Raw genomic sequence first — 24,492 nt, forward strand, 5'->3', positions numbered from 1 at the left:
TATTAATAAATAATAATAGCTATAGAGGCTTTCAGCTTACAAAACAAATACGTTTCTTAAAGGACATCCATCATGAAAAATTGTTAAATTCATACATATAAGATGTGTATCTCTCCCGGTCCCTTATAGTAGTAGGTAGTGAAAATCTGACAAGTTTTGGACTAGTCCATCTCCTCATGGAGGTTTCTCAGGTTTTTCTTCATTTGCAAAAGTAGTTACTGAATGACAGTAGCTCAGTCCAACAGCCAGAATAGCGTGCAGACAAGTAGGGAAGCTGCCCAGTATCTTTGTATAGATCCTTTCCAGGGAATGCTTTTGTAAAGAATAGTAGTTCTTTAAAGGGAACCTTAACTGAGAGGGATATGGAGGTTTCCCTTTAAACAATACCAGTTGCCTGGCAGTCCTGCTAATCTCTTTGGCTGCAGTAGTGTCTGAATCACACACCTGAAACAAGCATGCAGCTAATCCAGTCTGACTTCAGTCAGAGCACCTGATCTGCTGCATGCTTGTTGAGGGGCTGTGGCTAAAAGTATTAGAGACACAGGATCAGCAAGACAGCCAGGCAACTGGTATTATTTTAAAAGGAAAAATCCATATCCTTCTCAGTTTAGGTTCCCTTTAATTCAGGTTCAATTTAAAACTAAAGCCCCAACTAAACTTAAAGGAACACTATCAAACCAAGAGTTCTGAAATGACAATGTACAAATAATGGCTAAGTAGCTGTGTAAGCATGTTCCTGCTTTTCATGTTAAATATCAGAGGCGAAAGCTGTAATTCATTGTGTGCAGGATTTAGCTACGTTTGGAATGTCTCATTTGCAGCAGAGGTGAATCTGTAAGAATCTCTGCAACCTGACATGCTAAGAACAGTGTAATACTGAAGCAGAGTTCTATGAAATGCTTCTGGTGTTAGGTGTCACACACAATTACAGATGTTTATGTTGCACATAAGATACATTTCCTCAGATCTCTGTGAGAGAAAGCTCTGCCTGTCTCTGACTGAGCTCTCTCCACACACAGGGTTAACAGATGCACTGTGAGGGAATTCCCCCTCCCCCCATGGCTGAGTTTGCCATCAGATTAGAGAAGGCTGCCCTCAGAAAAGTGTGAAAAGAATTAGATAACAGTGAACAAAGAGATAAGAATTCAAATGTAAACACCAGTACTTAGCAGCACTTTCCAAACATTTCCTATCTCAAGTGAAAAAACATTAATTGATAGTATTCATTTAATAGCAAGAACTATAGATAATGCTGCACACTGATGACCATTATGCTGGCGTCAGAACAGATCATGTGACCTGAGCTCCTCGCCCTTATTACAGATCATGTGACCTGAGCTCCTTGCTCTTATTACAGATTATGTGACCTGAGCTACTATCTCATTAAAGATCATGTGACCTGAGCTCCTTGCTCTTATTACAGATCATGTGACCTGAGCTACTAACGCTCATTAAAGATCATGTGACCTGAGCTACTCGCTCTCATTACAGATTATGTGATCTCAGCTACTCGCTCTCATTACAGATCATGTGACCTGAGCTACTTGCTCTCATTACAGATCATGTGATCTCAGCTACTCGCTCTCATTGGAAGTCGTCCCTTTCTAGCTGAGGAAATAATTGGCTACACAATGGCACAGAGCATGTGTCAAACTCAAGGCCCACGAGCCAAATGTGACCCTCCTCACCAGGATATGTGGCCCTCCAGAGCTGCAAATATAAAACAGCAATAAAGACAGAGACTGAAGCCCTCCTGTGAAATTAATATCTTGCCTGGTGTTAGAGGGAAAGGGGGCGGGGTTAGAGGGTGGGATCAGAGGGCGGGGTCAGAGGGAGACATCTAGACAGGTTCTACAGGAAAAGACAAAGATGGATTACCTGGGCGATGGATTACCTGACTGGAGTCGTACTTCTCCGACTGGTACAGATCATACCCTGGGCTGCCATTCGAGGTAGGTGGTTTCCGTTGCGGTAACGATGGGATCCGGCTGGGCAGGTTGACGCATTTTTCGGAGCCCATCGGCGTCGTGGAGACGGGGCGGCTGCTGGGCGTCGGCGCCCGACTTAACTGCGGTTTGTTCATGGCGGCGTTACTTTCCTTCCTCTGATATTCTATTGGTGATTGCAGAGCTGGGGGCGGGACAAACAAGAGCCAATTAGCACTCGAGGCTGGGTCACATGCTACATACCATCAGCTATAGGTGAATCCTCAGTCCCCTATGTGATCTGTACATTGCAGATCAATACTGCTCTGATGGAACCAGAAGTCACGGAGTTATAGTCATTAAGGTGGCCACACACCATACAATTTATTAAATTGCTTTTCAATTTTGTTCTGATTGGTTGTAACATTTGAAAAAATCTGACTAATGTACCACACGCGCACGCACACACACACGCACGCACGCACACACGCACGCACCCACGCACGCCCACACACATTCAATTTTTCCCCAATTATGAAATCAATGATTGAAAACTCTGAAAAAATGTGTATATATTAGTATAAATTCGATCGGATTTCTTGCATTAATCGAACAAAAAAAAAAAAAAGCTTTTAATTTTTACGGACCACCGATCGTTTTTATTAAATAACCGTAAAATCTGAGCGTTTTATTGTATGGTGTGTGGCCATCTTTGGCTTAACCCTGATTTGATATGTGTGATCGGTGACCTGATAACAATCACGCTGGGATTGCATTGCGCATCTCACATTTTTCATTACAGCGACTGCGCTGCGATTGCAATGCGATCCTTTGCGTGCCCAGACGCGATTGTGGTGCATCTGCAATTTGTGATGGGAGTGCAGTGTACATCAGTACATGGGGTGGTGTCGCGTGGGACATGCCGTGGTGTCACGTGGGACATGCCGGGGTGTCCCGTGGGACATGCGGGACATGCCGTGGTGTCACGTGGTACATCCCGGGGTGTCACGTGGTACATGCCGTGGTGTCCCGTGGTACATGTCGTGGTGTCACGTGGGACATGCCGTGGTGTCACGTGGGACATGCCGTGGTGTCCCGTGGGACATGCCGTGGTGTCCCGTGGGACATGCCGTGGTGTCCCGTGGGACATGCCGGGGTGTCACGTGGTACATGCCGGGGTGTCCCGTGGTACATGTCGTGGTGTCACGTGGTACATGCCGTGGTGTCCCGTGGTACATGCCGTGGTGTCCCGTGGTACATGCCGTGGGACATGCCGTGGTGTCCCGTGGGACATGCCGTGGTGTCCCGTGGGACATGCCGTGGTGTCCCGTGGGACATGCCGTGGTGTCCCGTGGGACATGCCGTGGTGTCACGTGGTACATCCCGTGGTGTCACGTGGGACATGCCGTGGTGTCACGTGGGACATGCCGTGGTGTCCCGTGGTACATGTCGTGGTGTCCCGTGGTACATGCCGTGGTGTCCCGTGGTACATGCCGTGGTGTCCCGTGGTACATGCCGTGGTGTCCCGTGGTACATGCCGTGGGACATGCCGTGGTGTCACGTGGGACATGCCGTGGTGTCACGTGGGACATGCCGTGGTGTCACGTGGGACATGCCGTGGTGTCCCGTGGTACATGTCGTGGTGTCCCGTGGTACATGCCGTGGTGTCACGTGGTACATGCCGTGGTGTCCCGTGGTACATGCCGTGGTGTCCCGTGGTACATGCCGTGGTGTCCCGTGGTACATGCCGTGGTGTCCCGTGGTACAGGCCGTGGTGTCCCGTGGTACAGGCCGTGGTGTCACGTGGTACATGCCGTGGTACATGCTGTGGTGTCACGTGGTACATGCCATGGTACATGCCGTGGTGTCCCGTGGTACATGCCGTGATGTCCCGTGGCACATGCCGTGATGTCCCGTGGCACAGGCCATGGTGTCCCGTGGTACATGCCATGGTGTCCCGTGGTGCATGCTTGTGCTTGTGGTGGCAATTCAATAAGAGGCCGGACACAGAAGGCGCACTGGCGTGGCTGCCTGTAACACTCACCACGGGCCTGGGGGCTACACATACACTTAGGGGGAGATCTCAACGAAGGGCAACTGAACGCTGCTACTGCCGCCCACCCCATCCAGCCCAAGTGACTGATATTTCCCAGCATGCACAATTGATCCTGTCTACCGAGTTCATCCACAGATCAATCCAAACTATTGATTGGGCGGACATGTTACAGCATCAATCTCTGCCAGATTCATTCAGTTTAATTAAATTGCACTGATATCGATGTTGGAAATCAAGCAATGTATTGGCACCCTTAAGGTGGCCACTATGATCCAATTTCTAACGAATAATCGTTCGAGCGATCAGATGATTCTGATCGGAAGTGAAATATCGTAATACATCGTTCACTACACTATCAATGACCAATCTTTGTTTCCCATCACAACAGACAAGAAAATCCAAATTTTGGTTTAATGAAAATCCAGTTTTTATAAAAGGTTGAGATTATTTACAACCAATCCAATCAGAATTATCTGATCTCTCAAACGACTTTTCGCTAGAAATTGGACCGATAATAGCCACCCTTACTGATGTGAGCGGCACAAGGCGAGAGTATCGGTATCACACGGTGTATAGACAGAGGAAAGAGAGCAGACTTACTGGGAGGAGGGACGGGTGCAGCCATGAGGAGGAGAGAAGCAGAGAGTTAGGACAGGAAGAGAAAATCACATGACAGGAAGCAGATTATCAGGTTATTTATGCCAGATATAAGATCCAATCAAAGCGGCAAACATGGCGGCCGGGCAGAGAGAATCATAACAGACTTCCAGCACTGCCGGCTTATCAGGGGATTCTTAAAGGGAGAGGAATATGGAGGCTACCATATTTATTTCCTGTTAAACAATACCAGTTGCTTGGCAGCCCTGCTGATCTACTTGGCTGCAGGAGTGTCTGAATAACACCAGAGACAAGAGACTTGTTCAGGGGCTGTGGCTAAAAGTATTAGAAGCAGAGGATCAGCAGGACTGCCAGGCAACTGGTATTGCTTAAAAATGAAATAAATATGGCAGCCTCCATATACCTCTCGCTTCAGGTTCCCTTTAAAGGGAAACTCCACCATTGTTACACAACTGCTGTACACATACATCAGGGACTGCAGGCATCTAACTGCAAGATCAAATGGCTTATATTAGCAGTGTTAGCACCTGTGCTTGAAGTACTGTTGCAGAAACTCCCATCTTGCTGCAGGAGTCATCAGCACAAGAGCATGAGCCACTGTTACTCATTGTCTACAAATCAGGGGCGTAACAATAGACCCTACAAGGGATGCCTCCGCAGGGGGCTCCAGAAGCCACAGGGGGCCCGTGGGTGGAAAAGTTTGAGAGACTGACAGCTAAGGGCATGGAGAGAAAACATATTCTACTCTTGTACCATTCTTATGTTGACTGCATGTGTCCACCACACAGATAAGGAATCATACACACTCTGTAATTTGTACACTGTTCCTGCTCCCTAGGGTTCGTAAAAAACATCTGTCTCTCACTGCAGCAGTTCTGATGACTTCATGTACAACGTTACAAACAAAGGAGTCAAAGGTTGAAAAAAAGTTGTAGACTGGCCCTTATTCAGAAATCCCTCAGAAGAGATTCCTAGATTCTTATCACACACAGGCTAGTGAGCTTATGGTGTCTGATTACTGGACAGAGTGGAGTGGGTAATATTGATGTCTGACTTGCTGCCTCATTGAGAGCTTGTTGTCTCACACGGAGTCCCAGATTCCGTAATAACAGTATCTATCAGTGACATTCTGAATGTTTGCCAATGTTACAGTGAGGCCTATATGTTATGTTCAGCATGTCATTGTTGTTCCTCCATATAGCATGTGCTCTCATGTAGTAAAATAATAAGGCTATGTGTGTATGTATGTACTGGGAGCAGAGCTGCGAGGGAGGGGCTTGTCGGCTGCAAGGGGCTGGAGGAAGCCCCGGGTAAGTAGATCTGGGGGTAGCATAGATTTCCTGACATTTCCTTTAAGTCTAAGTGTTTTTCTCTGCATGGGGAAAACACATTGGTCCCCAGTTTTCCTGTGCAGAAATTGGCTTGTTAATAGACACCTTAAAGAGAAACTCCGACCAAGAATTGAACTTTATCCCAATCAGTAGCCGATACCCCCTTTTACATGAGAAATCTATTCCTTTTCACAAACAGACCATCAGGGGGCGCTGTATGGCTGATATTGTGGTGAAACCCCTCCCACAAGAAATTCTGAGGACCGTGGTACTCCTGGCAGTTTCCGGTCTGTGAACCTTATTGCATTGTGGGAAATAGCTGTTTACAGCTGTGTCCAACTGCCAAAAAAGCATGCAGCAGCTACATCACCTACCAGCAGTAAAAATGTCACCATGTGATAAATGTCAGAATGTAAATCAGGGATTTAAAAGATTTTACAATGGGCAAACACTGACTAAATCATATATACATAATCATTGTAAAAATTATGTATTATGAAGTCATGAGAGGTGGAAACAGGCGAGATCAAGGCTTCTCTCTCCATTTAGAGGTTGTCCTCTGTTGTTCGGGGTCCGGGGCCCTTACTAGAGGAGTTCCTATCACCCCCCTTTCCCTAATACAGAAACCTGCATGAGAACAAAGCTGGGGTTCTGGGCTCATCCTCGTCTCAGCTGTTCTGACAGCCACAGACAGGCAGATTAAAGAAAACTCTGAACAGACTCAAATCAGTAGTTTTCAGAGCTATAGGAACGATTGTTCATGAAAATGAAATCTATTAATCTGTAATAAATCTCGAACCTGACAGGTCTATCGTTTGGTAAATTTTACAGAGAAATCGGCAGCTTCTTATCTGCAGCCAAAGATTGGATAAAAAGTAGGACAGTCCAGGATTGGAATATTTAGAACCCCCCCCCCATGTTTATACATATATTTCCCCATAACTTTATCGAAAATGAACACAACCATTCTTGCATGTATAGGGACTCCTGGATCTATTCTGCATGGAATGGTTTGGCAGGATGAATTGAATTTGTCTGACCTATTTTATCAATTCCTCCCCCGATACCGTGTTTATAATATCGGGATCTCCCACAGGCCATACATTACACAATCTCTGTCCAATGTATTTTTTGGCACAATCCATATTAGAATAGGCTGCAGGGTAATGATCTTGTCTTGTAATGTGGGCTGCAAACGAGAATTCACTCTCCACTATTCAATAAGTAATCTCAGCTTTATGTACCCCAATAACCCCCCCATCATATATCTCCCCCAATACCCCTGCACCATATACATCACCCTCTATACTGCCCTCCTTCTCTGCTTCCAAACTGGACTCTGCAGTCCCTCTGCCCTGCCTGACAGAGCCCACAACCATTCAGGTATCCCTGCCCCCACTCACCATTAGCTCAACCCCCATATTTGTATCCCCGCCTCCACTCACCATTAGCCCTGCCCCATTTAGGTTTCCCCTCCCTTACCATCAGCCCCTCCCCATTATGTAATCCCACCCCAACTCATCATTAGCCCTGCCCCATTCCAGTAAGCCCGCCTCCACTCACCATTATCCCTGCCCCCATTTTTGTATCCCCCACTGCACTCACCATTAGCCCCACTCACATATCTCCGCCCCATTACAGTAATCTCTGCCACCACTCACCATTAGCCCAGCCCCCTATTTTGGTACCCCTCCCTCAATCCAGTATCCCCATCCCCACTCACCGTTGAGGAAGTCACGCTGGGTCTCCAGCACTTGGCTGATGTCCTCCACCCAGGCCTGTTTGATCTCATGGTTGGCGGCCTGCAGGATGAAGCGCTCCCCCGACTCCCTGCTGGTCAGAGCGAACTTACAGGGGTCGTTGTCTGCATTCCCCTCCAGGACCAGATAATTCATCTGCCGGGAGATGGAGAGAGGATCTCAGATTACACACATTGTACATAACGTTTCCTTATAGTCAGCATCACTTATCCCAGGTGCCCAGAGCCAAGAGGCCACCACCAACAGCACCTGGGAGGAGAACCAGCGAGCGTCAGCATTACGCTGCAAAGCATGCTGGGATCGGCTAATCTGCTCAGATCTTCCAGGAGAATAACCGGTTTCGCACCAGCGTGTGTTAGCATTACGCTGCAAAGCATTCTGGAATCGGCTGATCTACTCAGATCTACCGGGAGAATAACCTGTTTCGCACCAGCAAACGTAGGCATTACACTGCAAAGCATGCTGAGATCAGCTCAGATCTCATCTGGTTTCGCCACCAATCTCACCTTGATTCCTTTCTTGAACATGTAGCCGGGATTAGAGGATCCTCTCCGCAGGAGCTCGCTGAAGATCACGATCTGCTCAAACAGGAACACTCTCCTCTCTTTAGGCCGAGACTGGAGGCCGGCTTCCTGCTCCACCACAAAGAAGGTGTCTTGCTGCAGCAGTTTCCCCTGCGCTGTCAGCTTCCCCTGCGCACAACCACAAGGGGGGACATTATTATTATTTATTACTGATACAGAGGAGACAATGGCATTCATGAGACTCCACATCCTGAGCATTGCAGCCTGCAGTTGGCAGTAGCAACAGAATTACTTTAAACTGCAGTACAGTAAAGCAACCACAAGCTGTCACTGTCTGTAGAATGGTGTGATGATGATCTCTATGGTATTGTCATTTCCTGTAGCAGGCAGCTTTTTGACCACTGTTTAGGTCTGCATTCTGCAGGTCTCTGGAAGAGAGACCTTTTGTCAGTTTTGCAGCTTGCTGCTGCTGGGGAATTTGCATACGTTGGTTATGAAAATTTCCTAGCCACATCCTCTGGAGGTTTGTACTATAAATACCATGTGATATCACAGACCTTCGCTGGTCATAAGGGTTTGTCCTGTGAAACACTCCTGGAGTGTCAGCCTTGCTCTTTGTTTAAAGATTAGCCTAGAGTAATTCCTGGGACTGCAATAGGCAGGTTCCCTAGTGCAGTTAGGATTGCATATCTGTTTGTTTGTCTGTTACGATTGTCCTGTCCCAGCGGTGGTCGACAGGAGATCGTTCTGTGTGTCTGGGTGCTAACCGGAACAGCGGTTGTTACTGGTAGCCCCTTCTGATCTGTCTTGCTGTACTTGGATCGCACTCGCCTTGCGCTAGTGCTGTGGATCCTTCTGGTCTGCAACTCTCTTGCTGTACTTGGATCGCACTTGCTCTGGCGGAAAGAGCAGTGGATCCAGCTCGCTCTGTTTCTATACTTGGATCACACTCGCTCTGGTGGAAAGAGCAGTGGATCGTATCTCTCACTTATTCCTGTTTTCGTGTATCTGTCTTGTCTGCTACGAACGCTTGCTGGAGGCTCGTGAGGTAACCGTTAAGCAAGCGCTCACGTCCTCTGTTCCATGTTTGTCTGTCGGTGGTTAGTTAGGCGTGCTTGTCTCTGTTGTGCTTAACACGCGGAGACCGCGCAGAAAACACGTTCGCTGTTGCGAATGAGTGCGGTGTTCACGTTTAGTTAGCGTTTGTTATTTTCCCTATCTTTTCATTGTATGATTTGCTGTGCCTTTGCTACTCTCGTGCTCTGCCTTGCTGTAGCCTTGTGTCACCTCTGGCAATCGCCTCTCTCGCGATTACGTTCCTACTTCATATCTGCTGTTGTGTGTGCACCGTCGCGGGTTGGCGACTAGATTGGGGCACATACATACATTCTATCCCTGTGCTCATTCGCTTTCGCAATCGCTTCTCTTGCGATTGCGTTCTCACTTGGTTTCCTCTGTTGTGCGTCCGCCGTCGCAGGTTGGCGGCTAGATTGGTGGACATACATACATTCCTCATCTGTGCTTATTCGGTCTTGTGTCGCTGTTAGCAACCGCCATCTCTGGCGATTGCCTTATCACCTTATCTGCCTGGTTGTGTGTTCATCGTCGCAGGGTGGCAACTAGATTGGTGGACACGCATACCCTCTGTCCCTTTGATCTCTCTCTTTCAGGGCTATCTTGCCCTGCGTTTCTTCTCTTCGTGCAATTCCTGTCTGGCGTCTGTGACAGGGCAGAGGAGCTGTTCCTCTGCACTCCACAGCTCCACCTGGCGACAGGAATCTCCCTCTACAGGTGCATAGCACCTTTTGCTGGGTTCCCTCAAATTATACGCTTGTGGAGGATTTCCGCAGTGTCAGCGCGCGTCCTGTGCGCTGATCACGGAGAGAATTCCACAATCGTTACACAGATACTTTTATCTCGAGTGACCCCTCAAACCAGACATGGGAGGGCTGCAACAAGGGATGCGCACACACTTCACCCTGTATCTAGATCCCCATCAGCCCAGAAGCAGAACTATAAGGGACCACACTTGATAGTCCGTTCTGTGATCAAGCTCACAAATGCTTTTTCTCACACATGATTTTCCACTTTCTTTCAGCTATTTTCCGATGCAGCAGAATATATTGTAATTGTAAACCTGCGCATCATGCAGGGGAAACAGGAAACAACGTGCATTTTTTTTTTAAATGGGCCATTTATTATAATCGCCAGTGCGGCAGTGCGTGACAAAACGCACATGAATGGAAGAGTGTCTGCAATGCTAGCTTCTTGACAACGATCAGGGTTTACAGGTCAGTAATTCAACTTTAAAGAGAACCAGAGATGAAGCACCCTCTTGTATTTTATCTTATAAAGCAGTGGGAACATGACAGTAAACACCATATCTGCTCTTTGTTTCATTGTTCTCTGTCTAATCTGACTGTTATCACCTCTGATAAGAATCCCCGACTGAGCACTCAGTCTAGCTTTGCTACGGAAAGATTATAACTGAGTCTGTCTTCTCTGGTGTCTTTTCAAGCCCAAGCCTGCCCCCTTGTGGCTCTGCTATAATGACTCAGCTATAATTATTCCCTGCAAAGCCAGACTGAATGCTCAGTCTGGGATTCTTATCACAGCTGATAACAGACACTTTTAGCAGTGAGGATGAAACAGAGAGCATGGTAAGTGTTTTCTCTAATGTTCTTACTGATATACAGTACATGGTAAAATACACAAAGGTGCTTCATCTCTGGTTCCCTTTAAAGGTGAAGCTAATATATGGAATAGGAGCCTTTGCGGGTGTTTTGGCTGAATTGGCTGATTAGAGTGTGACACTTTGAGCCGAGAATATTGAACATTCCCACAATATTCTAATGGGCTGAGATTTTGATTTTGGGGTTCTCATAAGCAGTAAGCCAAAATCATTAAGACTATAGCAAATACAGGCTTGAAGTATCTCACTTTGCATGTAATGAGTCTATTTCATATACAAGTTTCACCTTTTAACCACTTCCCGACCGCCCACTACACAGGGGCGGCGGGGAAGTGGAGCCCTGCAGGACGGCCTCACCCACAGAGGCGGCGGTCCATTTAAGGGCATGGGCGGAGCGATCGCGTCATCCGTGACGCGATCCTCCGCCGGCGCCTGTCACCGCTCGCTCGCCGCAACATCCCGCCGGCTATACGGAAGCGCCGGCGGGATGTTAACCCCGCGATCGCCGCATACAAAGTGTATAATACACTTTGTAATGTTTACAAAGTGTATTATACAGGCTGCCTCCTGCCCTGGTGGTCCCAGTGTCCGAGGGACCACCAGGGCAGGCTGCAGCCACCCTAGTCTGCACCCAAGCACACTGATTTCTCCCTCCCCTGCCCCAGATCGCCCACAGCACCCATCAGACCCCCCCCTGCCCACCCCCCAGACCCCTGTTTGCACCCAATCACCCCCCTAATCACCCATCAATCACTCCCTGTCACTATCTGTCAACGCTATTTTTTTTTTATCCCCCCCCCTGCTCCCTGCCCCCTCCTGATCACCCCCCACCCCTCAGATTCTCCCCAGACCCCCCCCCCCCCAGACCCCCCCCCCTGTTTACTGTATGCATTTATCCCCCTGATCACCTGTCAATCACCTGTCAATCACCTGTCAATCACCCGTCAATCACCCGTCAATCACCCGTCAATCACCCGTCAATCACCCGTCAATCACCCCCTGTCACTGCCACCCATCAATCAGCCCCTAACCTGCCCCTTGCGGGCAATCTGATCACCCCCCCACACCAATAGATCGCCCACAGATCCGACATCAGATCACCTCCCAAATCCATTGTTTACATCTATTCTCTCCTCTAAACACCCACTAATTACCCATCAATCACCCATCAATCACCCCCTATCACCACCTGTCACTGTTACCTATCAGATCAGACCCTAATCTGCCCCTTGCGGGCACCCAATCACCTGCCTACACGCTCAGATTGCCCTCAGACCCCCCCTTATCAATTCGCCAGTGCATTAATTACATTTGTTCTTCCCTGTAATAACCCACTGATCACCTGTCAATCACCTGCCAATCACCTATCACCCATCAATCACCCCCTGTCACTGCCACCCATCAATCAGCCCCTAACCTGCCCCTTGCGGGCAATCTGATCACCCACCCACACCATTAGATCGCCCGCAAACCCGCCGTCAGATTACCTCCCAAATGTATCGTTTACATCTGTTATCTTCTCTAAACACCCACTAATTACCCATCAATCACCCATCAATCACCCCCTATCACCACCTGTCACTTTTACCTATCAGATCAGACCCTAATCTGCCCCTTGCGGGCACCCAATCACCCGCCCACACGCTCAGATTGCCCTCTGACCCCCCCCCCCTTATCAATTTGCCAGTGCATTAATTACATCTGTCCTTCCCTGTAATAACCCACTGATCACCTGTCAATCACCTGCCAATCACCTATCACCCATCAATCACCCCCTGTCACTGCCACCCAACAATCAGCCCCTAACCTGCCCCTTGCGGGCAAACTGATCACCCACCCACACCAATAGATCGCCCGCAGATCCGACATCAGATCACCACCCAAGCGCAGTGTTTCCATCTATTCTCTCCTCTAAACACCCACTAATTACCCATCAATCACCCATCAATCACCCCCTATCACCACCTGTCACTGTTACCCATCAGATCAGACCCTAATCTGCCCCTTGCGGGCACCCAATCGCCCGCCTACAATCTCAGATTGCCCTCAGACCCCCCCTTATCAATTCGCCAGTGCAATATTTACATCTGTTCTCCCCTGTAATAACCCACTGATTACCTGTCAATCACCTATCAATCACCCATCAATCACCCCCTGTCACTGACACCCATCAATCACCCGCTGTCACTGACACCCATCAATCAGCCCCTAACCTGCCCCTTGTGGGCAAACTGATCACCCACCCACACCAATAGATCGCCCGCAGATCCGACAACAGATCACCACCCAAGCGCAGTGTTTCCATCTATTCTCTACCCTAAACACCCACTAATTACCCATCAATCACCCCCTGTCACTGCTACCTATCAGATTAGACCCCCATCTGCCCCTAGGGCACTCAATCACCCGCCCACACCCTCAGAATGCCCTCAGACCCCAGCCCTGATCACCTCGCCAGTGCATTGCTTGCATCTATTCCCCCCTCTAATCACACCTTGAGACACCCATCAATCACCTCCTGTCACCCCCTAGCACACCTACCCATCAGATCAGGCCCCAATTTGCCCCGTGTGGGCTCCTGATCACTCGGCCAAACCCTCAGACCCCCTTCCGATCACCTCCCCAGTGCATTGATTGCATCTATTTTCCCCTCTAACCACCCCCTGAGACACCCATCAATCACCTCCTGTCACCCCCCTAGCACTCCTATCCATCAGATCAGGCCCAATACAACCTGTCATCTAAAAGGCCACCCTGCTTATGACCGGTTCCACAAAATTCACCCCCTCATAGACCACCTGTCATCAAAATTTGCAGATGCTTATACCCCTGAACAGTCATTTTGAGACATTTGGTTTCCAGACTACTCACGGTTTTGGGCCTGTAAAATGCCAGGGCGGTATAGGAACCCCACAAGTGACCCCATTCTAGAAAAAAAAGACACCCCAAGGTATTATGTTAGGTGTATGACGAGTTCATAGAAGATTTTATTTTTTGTCAAAAGTTAGCGGAAAATAATTTTTATTGGTTTTTTTTCACAAAGTGTCATTTTTCACTAACTTGTGACAAAAAATAAAATCTTCTATGAACTTGCCATACACCTAACGGAATACCTTGGGGTGTCTTCTTTCTAAAATGGGGTCACTTGTGGGGTTCCTATACTGCCCTGGCATTTTAGGGGCCCTAAACCGCGAGGAGTAGTCTAGAAAACAAATGCTTCAAAATGACCTGTGAATAGGACGTTGGGCCCCTTAGCGCACCTAGGCTGCAAAAAAGTGTCACACATGTGGTACCGCCGTACTCAGGAAAAGTAGTATAATGTGTTTTGGGGTGTATTTTTACACATACCCATGCTGGGTGGGAGAAATTTCTATGTAAATGGACAATTGTGTGTAAAAAAATCAAACAATTGTCATTTACAGAGATATTTCTCCCACTTAGCATGGGTATGTGTAAAAATACACCCCAAAACGCATTATACTACTTCTCCTGAGTACAGCAGTACCACATGTGTGGCACTTTTTTACACCCTAAGTACGCTAAGGGGCCCAAAGTCCAATGAGTACCTTTAGGATTTCACAGGTCATTTTGCGACATTTGGTTTCAAGACTACTCCTCACGGTTTAGGGCCCCTAAAATGCCAGGGCAGTATAGGAACCCCACAAATGACCCCATTCTAGAAAGAAGACACCCAAAGGTATTCCGTACGGAGTATGGTGAGTTCATAGAAGATTTTATTTTTTGTCACAAGTTAGCGGAAAATGACACTTTGTGAAAAAAAACTATTAAAATCAATTTCCGCTAACTTGTGACAAAAAAATAAAAACTTCTATGAACTCACCATACTCCTAACGGAATACCTTGGGGTGTCTTCTCTCTAAAATGGGGTCATTAGTGGGGTTCCTATACTGCCCTGGCATTTTAGGGGCCCTAAACCGTGAGGAGTAGTCTTGAAACAAAAATGACCTGTGAAATCCTAAAGGTACTCATTGGACTTTATGCCCCTTAGTGCAGTTAGGGTGCAAAAAAGTGCCACACATGTGGTATCGCCGTACTCGGGAGAAGTAGTACAATGTGTTTTGAGGTGTATTTTTACACATACCCATGCTGGGTGGGAGAAATACCTCTGTAAATGACAATCTTTTGATTTTTTTACACACAATTGTCCATTTACAGAGGTATTTCTCCCACCCAGCATGGGTATGTGTAAAAATACACCTCAAAACACATTGTACTGCTTCTCCCGAGTATGGCGATACCACATGTGTGGCACTTTTTTGCACCCTAACTGCGCTAAAGGGCCCAAAGTCCAATGAGTACCTTTAGGATTTCACAGGTCATTTTGAGAAATTTCGTTTCAAGACTACTCCTCACGGTTTAGGGCCCCTAAAATGCCAGGGCAGTATAGGAACCCCACAAATGACCCCATTTTAGAAAGAAGACACCCCAAGGTATTCCGTTAGGAGTATGGTGAGTTCATAGAAGTTTTTATTTTTTGTCAAAAGTTAGCGGAAATTGATTTTAATTGTGTTTTTTCACAAAGTGTCATTTTCCGCTAACTTGTGACAAAAAATAAAATCTTCTATGAACTCGCCATACTACTAACGGAATACCTTGGGGTGTCTTCTTTCTAAAATGGGGTCATTTGTGGGGTTCCTATACTGCCCTGGCATTTTAGGGGCCCTAAACCGTGAGGAGTAGTCTTGAAACGAAATTTCTCAAAATGACCTGTGAAATCTTAAAGGTACTCATTGGACTTTGGGCCCTTTAGCGCAGTTAGGGTGCAAAAAAGTGCCACACATGTGGTATCGCCGTACTCAGGAGAAGTAGTATAATGTGTTTTGTGGTGTATTTTTACACATACCCATGCTGAGTGGGAGAAATATCTCTGTAAATGGACAATTGTGTGTAAAAAAAATTAACAAATTGTCATTTACAGAGATATTTCTCCCACCCAGCATGGGTATGTGTAAAAATACACCCCAAAACACATTATACTACTTCTCCTGAGTATGGCAATACCACATGTGTGGCACTTTTTTGCAGCCTAACTGCGCTAAGGGGTCCAAAGTCCAATGAGCACCTTTAGGCTTTACAGGGGTGCTTACAATTTAGCACCCCCCAAAATGTCAGGACAGTAAACACACCCCACAAATGATCCCATTTTGGAAAGTAGACCCTTCAAGGTATTCAGAGAGGGGCATGGTGAGTCCGTGGCAGATTTCATTTTTTTTTGTCGCAAGTTAGAAGAAATGGAAACTTTTTTTTTTTTTTTTTTTCTCACAAAGTGTCATTTTCCGCTTACTTGTGACAAAAAATAATATCTTCTATGAACTCACCATGCCTCTCAGTGAATACTTTGGGATGTCTTCTTTCCAAAATGGGGTCATTTGGGGGGTATTTATACTATCCTGGAATTCTAGCCCCTCATGAAACATGACAGGGGGTCAGAAAAGTCAGAGATGCTTGAAAATGGGAAAATTCACTTTTTGCACCATAGTTTGTAAACGCTATAACTTTTACCCAAACCAATAAATATACACTGAATGGGTTTTTTTTTATCAAAAACATGTTTGTCCACATTTTTCGCGCTGCATGTATACAGAAATTTTACTTTATTTGAAAAATGTCAGCACAGAAAGTTAAAAAAATCATTTTTTTGCCAAAATTCATGTCTTTTTTGATGAATATAATAAAAAGTAAAAATCGCAGGAGCAATCAAATAGCCCCAAAAGAAAGCTGTATTAGTGACAAGAAAAGGAGCCAAAATTCATTTAGGTGGTAGGTTGTATGAGCGAGCAATAAACCGTGAAAGCTGCAGTGGTCTGAATGGAAAAAAAGTGGCCGGTCCTTAAGGGGTAGAAAGCCCTAGGTCCTCAAGTGGTTAAAGGGACACTTAAGTCAAACAAAAAAAATGAGTTTTACTCACCTATGGCTTTCCAATAGCCCCCTGCAGCTGATCGGTGCCCTCGCCGTCTCCCTCCGATCCTCCTGGCCCCGCCGGCAGCCACTTCCTGTTTCGGTGACAGGAGCTGACAGGCTGGAGACGCGAGTGATTCTTCGCGTTCCCAGACACATTAGCACCCTCTATGTTGCTATATGGTATATGATATATGCTATAGTAGCATAGATGGCGCTATTGTGGCCAGGAAGGCGAAGAATCACTCGCGTCCCCAGCCTGTCAGCTCCTGTCACTGAAACAGGAAGTGGCTGCCGGCGGGGCCAGGAGGATCGGAGGGAGACGGCGAGGGCACCGGACAGCTGCAGGGGGCTATTGGAAGCCCCAGGTGAGTAAAACTCATTTTTTTTGTTTGACTTAAGTGTCCCTTTAAGTTGAATTACTGAAATAAATTGACAATATTCTAATTCTTCGAGTTTTACCTGTAATGTATAAATAAACAAGCAGACAGGAGATGGCAGTACCTCAGCTCACACAGAAGGGGGCGGCAGAGTCAAGGTGATGTTTTCAAGCTGAGCTATGAATTCATGCATATGCGGGCTGGTCAGTGGAAAGGAGATGCAGTACCTCAGCTCACACAGAAGGGGGCAGCAGAGGATCAGTGATGATTTGAAGCTGAGCTATGAATTCATGCATTGATATGTGGGCTGGTCAGTGGAAGGGAGATGCAGTACCTCAGCTCACACACAAGGGGGCAGCAAAGGATCAGTGATGATTTGAAGCTGAGCTATGAATTCATGCATTGATATGTGGGCTGATCAGTGAAAGGGAGATGCAGTACCTCAGCTCACACAGAAGGGGGCAGCAAAGGATCAGTGATGATTTGAAGCTGAGCTTTGAATTCATGCATTCATATGTGGGCTGGTCAGCGGAAGGAAGATGCAGTACCTCAATTCACACACAAGGGGGCAGCAGAGTCTCGGTGATGATTTGTGGCGGAGCTATGAGCATTGATATGTGGGCTGGCCAGTGGAAGGGAGATGCAGTACCTCAGTTCACACAGAAGGGGGCAGCAGAGTCACGGTGATGATTTGTAGCTGAGCTTTGTGCATTGATATGTGGGCTGGCCAGTGGAAGGGAGATGCAGTACCTCAGCTCACACAGAAGGGGGCAGCAGAGGATCGGTGATGAGTGTAGCTGAGCTTTGTGCATTGATATGTGGGCTGGCCAGTGGAAGGGAGATGCAGTACCTCAGTTCACACACAAGGGGGCAGTGCATTGATATGTGGGCTGGCCAGTGAAAGGTAATGATTGACAGGCATGAGATTCTTCCACTATCACACAGGATAATTACCAGACAAAGTCACACAATAATAAAACACACCCGCTTTACAAAACTACAAGCGGCAACACAGCGGCGTAAATCTCTGCCAGTCACAAACCGGCCTAACCGGTTCCCTATCGTCTCTCTGCCTCGCATCGTCTTATCACACCGCTAATGTGAGCAGCATGTGATGGAGGAGGGGCCAGAGGAGGAGGAGGAGTCAGAGCGGACGAGGGGGCGGGGAATTCCATCCCATTGTGTATGATTATTTCAGTCTCTTTCAGTGAGGCTTTGTTCAGACTGTATGTTAAGCACAAGCGGACACAGGAAAATCCCACTTCTGGGACATTGCAGCACACCTGAAGTGAGAGTGATAATGGTGGCTGCCATGTTTATTTCCTGTTAAACAAGGATTATTGTCCTCAGTCTCCTCCACAATGTGGCTGGGGTACACAATATGGTGGGGGAATATAATATGGCGGGGAGACACAATATGGCGGGGGGGGGGGGGGGGGGTGGAATATAATATGGTGGGGGATGGGAGGAGAACACAATATGGTGGGGGGATATAATATGGTGGGGGGATATAATATGGCGGGGGATATAATATGGTGGGGGATGGGAGGACACAATATGGCGGGGAAGAGGGGTTGGGGGGGGTCACCACATGGCAGTGGAGGTGGGGGATATAATATGACAGGGGATGGGAGGAGAACACATCATGGTGGCGGATAGAATATGGTGGGGGGATAGAATATGGCGGGGGGGCACAATATGGTGGGTCGGATATAAGATGACGGGATGATGGGAGGAGAAAACAATATGGTGGGGAAGATCCTCCTCCTCACCTCGAATCCCTGGAGTCGGCCCAGATTCATCATGTCGTTGCAGCGTTTGGGGACAAGGCACATTAAGTCCACTGATTTCTGGAAGACAGGAGACAGCCAATATTACTAATGACTCCACAGGAAGTATAGAAGTTCTTTTACATCAATGATCTATTGTGGTGAAATCTGATTCCTGTAACTGCCCGGAATCCGCTTAGCAGTCCTCTGGCTCCTCCCACACAGGTGACAACGCCCCAGACTGGGGAGGAGTCTGTACGATGTTACTGGCGGTAAGATCCACGCAGTCAGGTGACCCCTCAGCACTGCCAGCGCTCTAGGAAGAGGAGAATGACCGATGGCGATCTCAGTAAATGTGACACTGCTGGAAGGATATCCATATTAATACGCCAAGGTGGGCATTGCGAGCACGGTGATTCCAGCGCGGGAGACTTGGGCGCAGCCGGCGCCACCATAGACTGTAATAGGAATTACAGCTATAGCGGTCAGAAGACGGTGCTGACGTTACTTTTAAAACACAATAATATCATTCCCCACCATCCATGGCGGCCTGGAGGGGGAATAGTATTTAATATGTCCGGGACTTGTGCAGCAGCAGGGTGAGCCATATACCAGCTGTATCCTGCGCCCAAGTCTCCCACGCGCGCATTGCTTTTCTGGAGGTTACACAAGTGAGGTCGCGATTCTTCTGCACCATTTGCTGGATGTCAGAGCGGCTACAGCCAGGCTAACGTGCGCCGTGAACGGTTCGGGGGGACGGGTAGCGCTATCGCCACATGTCCGCCAGATTCATATCTTACGCTGCAGAGCTGCTGATAGAGATGTACAAATACTGACCTCAATCTCAGAACATTCCAGACCCGCCTTCTGACTGAACTTCAGGAAGTCCTGCAAGACACAGAGATGCATTACCGGTGACACCATCACAAATCAGGGACTAACGGTGACACCATCACAAGTCAGGGACTACCGGTGACACCATCACAAGTCAGGGACTACCAGTGACACCATCACACTCCCAGGGCTTACCGGTGACACCATCACACTCCCAGGGCCTACCGGTGACACCATCACACTCCCAGGGCCTACCGATGACACCATCACACTCCCAGGGACTACCGGTGACACCATCACAAGTCAGGGACTACCGGTGACACCATCACAAGTCAGGGACTACCAGTGACACCATCACACTCCCAGGGACTACCGGTGAGACTATCACACCCCAGAACCTACCGGTGACACCATCACAATTCAGGGCCCAGGGTGACACCATCACAAATCAGGGCCCAGGGTAACACCCCAGGGACTACCGGTGATACTACAGGGACTACCGGTGACACTTCAGGGACTACCGGTGACACCATCACAAATCAGGGACTATGGGTGACACCATCACAAATCAGGGACTATGGGTGCCACCATCACACCTAAGGAACAGCGGGTGACCCCAGGCAGAACGTACCTTTAGCAGCAGCTGGTATTTCGTTATCCTCTGGATGGGTTTGATGAGAAAGTCGCTGAGGTTGAATCTCTGGTTCACTTCCTGCTTCACCTCCTGCAAACCGAGAGAGAAGAAAGAGGAACTCCGATCAAATGTGAACGCTAGTTTGGAAAATCAATCGATTTGGTTGAATCACATATGGCCACCTTCAGGGAACAGAACACTAGAAGTATATTCCCTCCACCGGGAGGGGGGCCTCCACCGTCCCCGCAGAAGCCCCCCCCCCCCCCTACTGTCCCCGCAGAAGCCCCCCCCCCCCTACTGTCCCCGCAGAAGCCCCCCCCCCCCCCCCCTACTGTCCCCGAAGAAGCAGCAAAACAATTGCCTGGTGGAACTTTTACACAGCAATGTAAATAGTAATACAATATAGTGATAGTAAAATAAATAGTAATATAAAGATGTTTCTCTCACCTCGAAGTAGGAGTCGTACTCAGCAACGATATACTCTGACCGAGGCTTGTTTTGGCAATAGACGACATACATGAGCAGTTTCCTCTCCTGTAAACACAACGGACAGGCGGTTACTGCTATACGGCGGCGGGAGGAATTCTAGGTTTGTCTAAACTCCTCCACCAACTCCAAGTTCATATTATTTACTAACAAGAGGGGTCCTCATACAGCGCAGTGTACAGACAGCGTCACACCACGCAGACACAAGCAGGATGCAGGCGCAAGTACCACGCACGCAGCACCGGTCTGCCCGAATGGTTGGCGTCATGAAAGCACCACGCATGCAGCACCGGTCACCACAAGCAGCCCCCTTCCCCGCCGTGTTTCCTGAGCGGTTGGCGTCATGCAAGCACCACAGAGACGCAAGCACCCCCCCCCCCCCCCCCCTGTGCTTTTCTGTGCGGTCGGTCGGCGTCACTAAAGCACCATGCATGCAGCACTGGTCATTATCATTGCCCCCCCCCCCCCCCGTGCTTTCCTGAGAAGTTGACGTCACACAAGCACCATGCATGCAGTACCGGCCGCAGCGTACAGTTAGCGTCATGCAAGCAGCACGCAGGGACAAGCAGCAGGCAGGGACAAGCAGCAGGCAGGGACAAGCAGCGCGAAGCAGCAAGCAGCAGGATAGGACAAGCAGCAGGCAGGGACAAGCAGCAGGCCGGGACAAGCAGCAGGCTGGGACAAGCAGCAGGCCGGGACAAGCAGCAGGCCGGGACAAGCAGCAGGCAGGGACAAGCAGCAGGCCGGGACAAGCAGCAGGCCGGGACAAGCAGCAGGCCGGGACAAGCAGCAGGCCGGGACAAGCAGCAGGCAGGGACAAGCAGCAGGCAGGGACAAGCAGCAGGCAGGGACAAGCAGCACGCAGGGACAAGCAGCACGCAGGGACAAGCAGCACGCAGGGACAAGCAGCACGCAGGGACAAGCAGCACGCAGGGACAAGCAGTACGCAGGGACAAGCAGCACGCAGGCGTATGCGTAACCCTCACCTGTTTGATGAAGAGCGGAGGCAGGCGGTCCGGATCCTTCAGGCAAAGCTCTAATTCTCCCAGGAAGAAGCTGAGGAAGGAAAGAGACATTTTTAGGCCCGTGGAATCAGTGGTGGATCTGGAGGGGCCCTCGGAGGGGCGGAGAGAGACGTGCATGCGCTGATCTGGGATAAACACCTCTGCAGGGACCAGCGTGCGCGTTATTGCCGCCACCGCGGGTCTTCCAGTAATATGACTACTAAAGGGGAACTCTACCCAACACAGCCGGATGAGCGCTTATAAAACACAAGATCTAGGTGTATTTATTTGGGATCACAATGACCGTTAAAATACGACTATCACAACAATTGTCACATTTTAAATAAATATGTACACATACTTTTAAGCAGTACATATTCCACACAACCGATATAGAATCCAGGAGCAGCTCACTCGTATAGTAAAACCTTCAACACTTCAATCAAATTCTTCATAAAACCACGGCAGCAGTAAAGAGATTACACGTATCACCTCCAAAGGGCAATTAATGCAGCAGTGTATGGCGAGGTCAGCAGGAGATAAATCGGTCGATGATCGTTTCGCCCCGCCATTGGGGCTTTATCAGGACCTTATCAAAGTTTAAAGTAATACATTTTTCTCAGAGTGAACTGCACGGTAATTACTTTTCTCCTATGTGTCTGTCACTTACAGCAAGCAGAAAATATCATATCCGGTTTTAGACTAGTCCATCTCCCCATGGGGGATTCTCTGTAATTCCTTCATTCCTACCAATAGCACTCCCTGGAAAGAATTAACACAAAGATGATGCTAGCCTCCTGACTCAATTGCACACTATTTTGGCAGTTGCACTGAGCAACTGCTGTTCAGTAAGTGCTTTTGAAAACAAAGAAATCCATGAGAATCTCCCGTAAGGAGATGGACTAGTTAAAACATATCACATCTGTCAGATTTTTACTATTTATTGTATGTGACAGCAATATAGGAAAAAGGTAATTTAAAGTGCATTTTACTCTTGGAGAAATGTACCACTTGCATACATACAGTATATTTGAAATTTGACAATTTTTTCGGGATAGTGGTCTTTACAGGACAGCTGTAGTGAGAAGAGTATGGAGGCAACCATATTTATTTCCTGTTAAACAATACCAGTTGCCTGGCAGTCCTGCTGATCTCATTGGCTGCAGTAGTGTCTGAATCACACACTTGAAACAAGCATGCAGCTAATCCAGTCACACTTCAGTCAGAGCACCTGATCTGCTGCATGCTTGTTCAGGGGCTAGGGCTAAAAGTATTAGAGGCAGAGGATCAGCAGGACAGCTGGGCAATCTGCATTGTTCAAAAGGAAATAAATATGGCAGCCTCCATGCCCTTCTCGTTGAAATTGTCCCATAAAGCTTTCAGCTCTGGATTGGAAATATTATTAAGGAGAATGTGCTGTAAGAAACGTCCAGCAGATGAAGCAATAATGTAATACTAGGAAAGCAAAGCGCCTGATAATAGAACATGGGCAGAGTGAGGAATGTCCGCGGGTCACATGATTAGTGATTATTTAAAGGACGTCTCCGGGCAGACTAGATGCTTTCCTGTATGAGTGGGTCTCGGTGTCCCCCATGAAAGGCTACGGGGGAGGGAGGGCTCCGGGGGAGGGTCTCTGGCCGCTCCTCAATAAGCAGTTGTTGACATACAGGAAGTACAGAACACTGGAGGCTTTTGTTCCTCTGCAGCCAATCGCCGGTGACTGACAGATTCCTGATAATGAAAACGTACAATTCCTAAACTGCGGAGAAAAACGTGATCACCTCCTGAACACATCCGCAGCACAGCACTGGTCATACTGAGCCGCTCACTTCCACGCCCCGGAACAAGCATGCAGAAAACATGACCCGACTACTTGTAACCCAATTAAATGCTAATAGCTTTGGCTTGCATGCTAATTGTATGCGGCTGTGAAATGGACCAATTGGACACACTTCAGGGCTGGAACCCACAGGAGCGATTTTCTGAGCGTTCAGGGAGGTTTTCAAAACGCTAGCGATTTCCCTAAACGCTCAGCTAATGTTAATGGATGGGCCAAATTCCACTGGAGCGATTGCGATTAGCAAAATCGCAAAACGCAGGACATGCAGCATATTTAGCATTTCTGCAATGTAAAGTATATAAACGCTGGCGTAATCGCTCATCCAAACCTACACGAAGCGATTTTGCTAGCGTTTTTAAATTACTGCACAGTGTAAAAAAATGTAAATTAATTTAAAGGACCAATCCCAAATAAAAATGCTAATCTCTACAGAATCGCTGGCAAAACATTTAAAATTGCAACCAAAAATCGCCAGAAAACACTCATGAAATCACTTACAAAACCCTCATTAAAAACGCTAGCGATTGCGATTAGCGATAGCGCTTTGTAGTGGGTTCAAAGCCTCATGTGGTTTTTAATTGGCCGCATACAATTTGCAGGCAAGCTAGAATTCATTTCATATACCATCTATACTCAGGAGGTATTGAATCCACTGGATCAGCATGACAGTCAGGGGCAGGTATGACATAAACAATGGTATTACTGATCCCGTGTTCTACG

General features: G+C 48.0%; 1 protein-coding gene across 11 annotated transcripts in view; it reads right to left on the reverse strand.

Annotated features, from left to right (window-relative positions):
• The window catches only part of LOC137525248 (kalirin), a 469,346-nt gene that overhangs the window by 4,187 nt on the left and 440,667 nt on the right, over window positions 1-24,492 (reverse strand). For 9 of the 11 annotated variants that reach the window (XM_068246265.1, XM_068246261.1, XM_068246264.1 and 6 more), the window contains 8 exons: window positions 21,915-21,984; window positions 20,890-20,976; window positions 20,440-20,532; window positions 19,812-19,862; window positions 18,978-19,055; window positions 8,197-8,382; window positions 7,654-7,825; window positions 1,895-2,130 (listed from right to left, as the gene is read on the reverse strand). In XM_068246265.1, the coding sequence (XP_068102366.1) occupies window positions 1,895-2,130; window positions 7,654-7,825; window positions 8,197-8,382; window positions 18,978-19,055; window positions 19,812-19,862; window positions 20,440-20,532; window positions 20,890-20,976; window positions 21,915-21,984 (973 nt within the window). Of the gene's footprint in view, window positions 1-1,878; window positions 2,131-7,653; window positions 7,826-8,196; window positions 8,383-18,977; window positions 19,056-19,811; window positions 19,863-20,439; window positions 20,533-20,889; window positions 20,977-21,914; window positions 21,985-24,492 lie in introns of all 11 variants that reach the window. The other 2 variants (XM_068246262.1, XM_068246266.1) reach the window with 2 other exon arrangements.

The sequence above is a fragment of the Hyperolius riggenbachi genome, chromosome 7 (assembly GCF_040937935.1).
Source record: "Hyperolius riggenbachi isolate aHypRig1 chromosome 7, aHypRig1.pri, whole genome shotgun sequence".
Lineage (NCBI taxonomy): Eukaryota > Metazoa > Chordata > Amphibia > Anura > Hyperoliidae > Hyperolius > Hyperolius riggenbachi.